At 39.8% G+C, this 5,652-nt stretch overlaps 1 protein-coding gene across 1 annotated transcript; it reads left to right on the top strand.

The window, feature by feature from the left end:
* The first annotated feature begins 1,344 nt into the window (after nt 1-1,344).
* LOC139114963 (uncharacterized) lies at nt 1,345-5,021 on the top strand. Its single transcript, XM_070676876.1, has 5 exons — nt 1,345-1,456; nt 2,040-2,209; nt 3,655-3,851; nt 4,426-4,475; nt 4,824-5,021. The coding sequence occupies exons 1-5, from the start codon at nt 1,345-1,347 to the stop codon at nt 4,880-4,882; spliced, it is 588 nt and encodes a 195-aa protein (XP_070532977.1). The 3' UTR covers nt 4,883-5,021.
* The last annotated feature ends 631 nt before the right edge of the window (nt 5,022-5,652 follow it).

The following is a 5,652-nucleotide window of genomic DNA, read 5'->3' as shown; positions in this document are numbered from 1 at the left end:
AAGCACACATCCTACAGCACATGCTAAAAGGTGGAAAACAGAAATAAACAAATCGGTTTTTAAGTGAGTTTTAAGACCGTCAACAGTGGTAACATCTGAAAATGGGGGAATGTTTTCTCAGATTAATTCTAGAGGCGATGAGGAAACTATTACACAGCTGTCTGCTTGGTCCTTTAAAAGACATTGTACACAATGGACGAACAATTACAGTGTGCACTGACCAGTTGTAAACAAAAATAGTAATTAAGTATCTAAAATGTACGCCTCCTCTGGCCCAGTTCACTGTGGGGCAAGGTTCTCTCATATACCTAGTATTATTTTTACACAAGGAGCATGATTTTACTCACCAGTCAATACAACAATGAGCTTCATCCACAGCTACAGCAACTAGATTTTCCCGGTATTTTCTTGAGATCAATAAACTTCTCCATCTTTGTTAGACACAATTGCTTCAGGTGGGCAAATAAAACATGGATATCTCCTGTTTCGATTAGCTTCAGATCATCTGTTTCTTCTAACTCAACTTCTGAAATATCTTCGCTACACGCTTTGGTCTTCACGTCAAGGGAAGCTGCTCTCATACCAATTGCTCGCAATTTTTGCACTTGCTCCAAAATCAGAGCATTTAGTGGTGAAATCACCAACACTGTTCTCAAAGTGTCACAGTGACCAAATTGCTTGCATGACAAGAGATATGGCAAGAGCTGGTATATTACAGATTTCCCGTAACCCGTCGGCAACACAACCATAGCATCACGGCCATCATAAATGCTTTTTAAGGCCTCCACCTGTTTTTTCCCGTAGCTTCAATGATGGGGAAAAACAGTGTATTGATTTCTGTAATGCGTCCTGGAAATCCATACTTTTAGTTACTGAGAGGGTGGGTCGAAAATTTGCCTTACACACTCACTGCAAAAGTTCCGCCGACGGTCTTGATCAAACTAATATTATGGCGGGTTTTTGCTATCGTTTGGGAATATTATTTGGCGGGTGTTTGCTATCGTTCGTAACAACAAACATTCAACTTACCGTAAATCGTATTATATCCATTAAATGCTCAATGACTGCGTCCATCATGTCAATAAGTTTCCTGCACCGATGTAAACTTCATCAAAATAAAGAGTGACCTTGCGTGAAAACATCCTATCGCCGTAAATTTCTGCTTGCTCTATCTCCGCCATCAAGATCACCCTCTGAATCCGCTGCCATAGTGATTTCAGAACCGGAATGCAGTCGACGAATCATTTACCTTCCCCTACATCGAACGCCATTTTGGCAACGTCATTGGTCGTTCAAAGTGGATTTTGAGAGACGTGTTGACCGCGTCCCAGAAGGCCAAAGGTCATGCACGGCGCCCTCTGGAGAGGCTACTCTGAGGCCGGGACAGCAGACGACAGTTCAGAGACGCTCGCGTGCAGAGCTGTCGTCGCGTGCACGTTCCAGCCACCGCGCTCATGTACACGGCAGTCATAGCAACGTACCATCGTCATTCTACGCGCTTCATGATTGCGGTAAATACGCGCTGGTAAGAACTCTGCCGTGCATGCCGCGGTGCAGAGAGACCGGGCGTGAGAAAGAATAATCAGTTAGGTGAACAAGCAGAATGCAACTGTTTCTTTTGTATTAATAATACCTCACTTTTTTTAGGTTTTTTTTTTTTAAATCACGATGTAAGTTCTCCAGCGGCAAACGGAAACTAAAATACGAAATCATGTTTACACGCTTATACACCATCATTTAAGAACAACAGAATGCCCGTGGTTGAGCCACGGTAAGTACAGCAATAACAACTAATTTCTTGTAATTTTCTTGATCTTTAGGGTCTTGTCGAATCATTTATCTGACTTTTAAGGAGTGATAGGTGGCAGGGAGTTCTGCCATTGTCTTGTGACCCGCACTCTAGTCTGCAAACGCGCTGAACTTCAAAGAATCAAACTAGCTGGCTTATTTTGCAAAACAAATACAGGGATTTTTTAAGTTTGTTGTAATTCTGGTTAGTTTAATGCATTATTAATTCGGGAACTTTCTCAACTTTACAGTTGTACTCTGTGCACAGAGTCATCAACTACAAGACCAGTTCCTAGGGTCAGTCAGCAAGCCGATGTTTCTCTTGGACAATGCAGGATCCCATCCAATATTACGGGCTTTGTTGTCGGACAGAGTTCCTACCTCCACAGTGCGCGTTATGATGACGCGCTACCTTACTGAGGTGAGTGTTCCCTGGGACTAGTATACATGTGACTCTTGTTCTCACCATACTCAAGCACGACAAAGGTTACCGCAGTAATTGGCGATTGATTTCAAATGATAGCACTCATTTCTTCATGTCTTGTCAACCAGCTTTGTGTGTATGCTGTAGGGAGCACATGCGTAAAACTGTTCGAGTCTTTCTCAAATAATGCAGGAAAACTGACTAAATCGCTATTTATCATTCAGTCTGCTTGTCAAAAATAGGGATGTGTAACAAGAGTAGTTTGTATCGAACGCCTAGCTATCAAGATTAACCATCAACTTAAAAGTTTACCTTCATATTATCCCTATACTCTCTGTGTTTCATTTCCTTTGCATTAAGAGTTAAAGATCCACAACTCCGCTTGCAATGTCCTAGCCTCTTTCCTAAAACGTATCAAAGAATCTCGTGGACTTCTACTAGTATAAATGAAGGTGGGAGGTTTGGATGAATATATCGAGAAATAGACAGACAGATAGACAATAGATAGCTGATAGATAGATAGATAGATAGATAGATAGATAGATAGATAGATAGATAGATAGATGGATAGATGTAATAGGTAGATAGATGCAATAGGTAGATAGAGATAGCCAGACAGACGGTATGCAGAATAAGATGCTATAAGAAATTTTACCTCTGAGACTAATTCAAGCTGTATCGTTGTTCATGATATTTTGACCTCATTGTTTCATTTAAGCTGCATGGTCCCGATGCTGTTGATTGATTTATGACGAAGAAATCTCTGGCCTGCAAATAAACCATCATAAAAGTATAAAGTTTGTCATTGTCCTGATTTGACCCCTATATGCCCTTTGAACTGAAGGCCAATAGATCACGCAAACGGTACGAGTTTCGATAAAGAACAACACGAACAAATATTATCATTGTAGCGTATTAAGAAGTTTTATAATTTAACAAAACGCCCTGATTAAGAACATATACGCCTGGAAAGTGAAGACTTATTTATAAACTTTTGCTCAAACGTTCCTTAATGAAGCTTTCGACAATTCTCTTACCAAACCAAAAATAAAAATCAGGGGTCACCGTGAGAAATTGGGTAGTACAGAGACAAATTACCTAAGATTTACCTATATTTAAAATTCCAAAAGTCCTCCATTCCTGCGTTAACTGTATAAGGAAAAGTAAAATTTGATTTTCGAAAAACCAAGACTGTGACATCTTTTCTCTCATCAAGAGCTTCAAAATGAACTCCTACAAGTGGTAGATCAGAAGAGAATTGATAAAATTTAAAAGCTCAACAAGGAACATTTAGCTCATTGTTTTTTAGGTGTGTCAACTGAGATTTGGACTTGGCATTTATTTATTTATTCATTCATTTATTTATTTACCCATGCATTCGCTGATTCATGCATTTCTTCATTTCTCCATTCTCTTGTATTCTTTTCCTTCAACTGAAACAGCTTGACCTGGGTTACAGCCAAACGTTGGCGGCAGTCAGAATGGTGAATCACCGCCGTGATCAGTTGGCCCAGACGTTGATGTTTCTGCGCATGCTCCTAGATGAAATGACAGAGGCCACCAAGGACATCCAGTCGAAAGGCCGAGTATACACTTTCCAGGTTGAAGGTTGGGGATGCAACTGCTCACTGTATTACAGGTTGGTCTGGTCGCTGACGTGGCCATATTACATTATCAGGGAAGGGCAGCCATGCGATTATGCTGTCAGGAATCCTGACAGAAAGGTCGTTCAAACGAAGGAGACAGAAGGTCCACAATGAGCTTGTCGATGTACTATAATTTTTTAAAGCTTTTTACTGCATCGCTGATATTATGCACTGTTGACTGTTTCTCTCCCTTGGTCCAATCAAATTTTTCATACCGACATGTCTTTTATGTCTATCTTACATTTTCCTATTACATGCTTCAGCATGTTCTAAGCCCTCCCGATTTTTTCGATCAGTTATGGCAAATCGCGTGCATTTATCGTTTGTCGAAGTTTATGTTTAGACATTGCTTTGTTGGTGTAATCTGATAAATTAGAAGAGATTTGAAAGTCAACAAGCCAAGGAGATCAATAGGTCGTGTCTCGTATACGGTTTGTTCAAGACATTGCAACAATGACCGATGATAATGAGGGAATTGCCGTGCAATTATGTTAAAATATACAGCAATGAGCAGTTGTCACTCTTTGTATTGGTATAATTCTCGAACTGTTCTACATTTTCCTGTAGGGACGAACGAGGACAAATGCGGGGATTCTTCGTTGATGTAGTCCTTGAAGGTAAAATAAACTTAATAAGTGAATTGATTTTTACGGAGCATGTTGAATATGCGAGGCTTAGGTTACGTTCTTCACTGAAAGGCAAACAGGGACAGGAATACACTAAGCGTACATGTATACAAATTGATCTCTGGCGAGTACATATCATCGATTTGTTGGTTTGTGTTGACACAGATGTCTTTGCCACTGACTTAAAAGACTGTGTGAATCGTAATGTCCAAGTGAACGTCACTTACTTTCACCTACCTATAAAGACGATGTTCGGCATGCCGGATATTAGTGTCTCTCTCTCTCTCTCTCTCTCTCTCTCTCTCTCTCTCTCTCTCTCTCTCTCTCTCTCTCTCTCAGTATGCAAGGAGGCAGGCAAAATTTGCAAATTGCAAGAACACCATACGCTGACTGCATAACTTCAAACAAGGATGGAGAACAGATAGGAGGAAAGGTCAGAATTATCTTACGACGCATTTCTTATTTTTCGAAAATGAGGCTTGTCGCGGCGATACTATACAATTCTTGAACACTTCAAGGTCTTGCTAAGCATAACCTTTTCATAACCGACGACAGTTCAAAGTGTTTTAATTAATAATCTTTATCATATACCTACATTCACGTGCCTGTGTAAAGCTATGGCAGAAAGCGCCCTCAGATCCGTGCATATGATAAGGATAACTTCAGTCCGATTTTTTCAAAATATGAAGAATTTTCCATTGGTAGATTTTTGCGACCAATTTTCTCATTTTTTTGTAAAATCGTCACTTTTTCTGGGACTGCTAGTGTTATGGCCTACAAATTTGATATGTTTATTCGTGTCGCTAATATCACCAAAATGATATGTATAAGTGATGACAAAATTTGTCCATGTAAATTTGGTGAAAATAATAAAGTTTCCTAAAGTATTTGTCCAATAGCTTTGGAGTTTTGATTTTACCCTTCTGAAAAATGGTCTCATAAGTTTAAAAGTGTTTGCAAAATTTACACATGCATATTTCTGTAATAGGTAAATTGTGGAATTAGTATCATTATCCCTGGAACCAATCCCGCTAAACAGGAGCATGTCCAGTTTATGCATCTGGTACAAACATTATTGGAAGTGCAAGTAGATCTTCGCCCTTCAGGCAGTTCGCCAGTCGACAATGAAAGAATTGAACTTTCGCACAAACTTTCCTCGAGCAAACTT

The sequence above is a fragment of the Ptychodera flava genome, chromosome 16 (assembly GCF_041260155.1).
Source record: "Ptychodera flava strain L36383 chromosome 16, AS_Pfla_20210202, whole genome shotgun sequence".
In the NCBI taxonomy this organism is placed as follows: Eukaryota; Metazoa; Hemichordata; class Enteropneusta; family Ptychoderidae; genus Ptychodera; species Ptychodera flava.
This window is presented reverse-complemented; position numbering and strand designations above follow the sequence as displayed.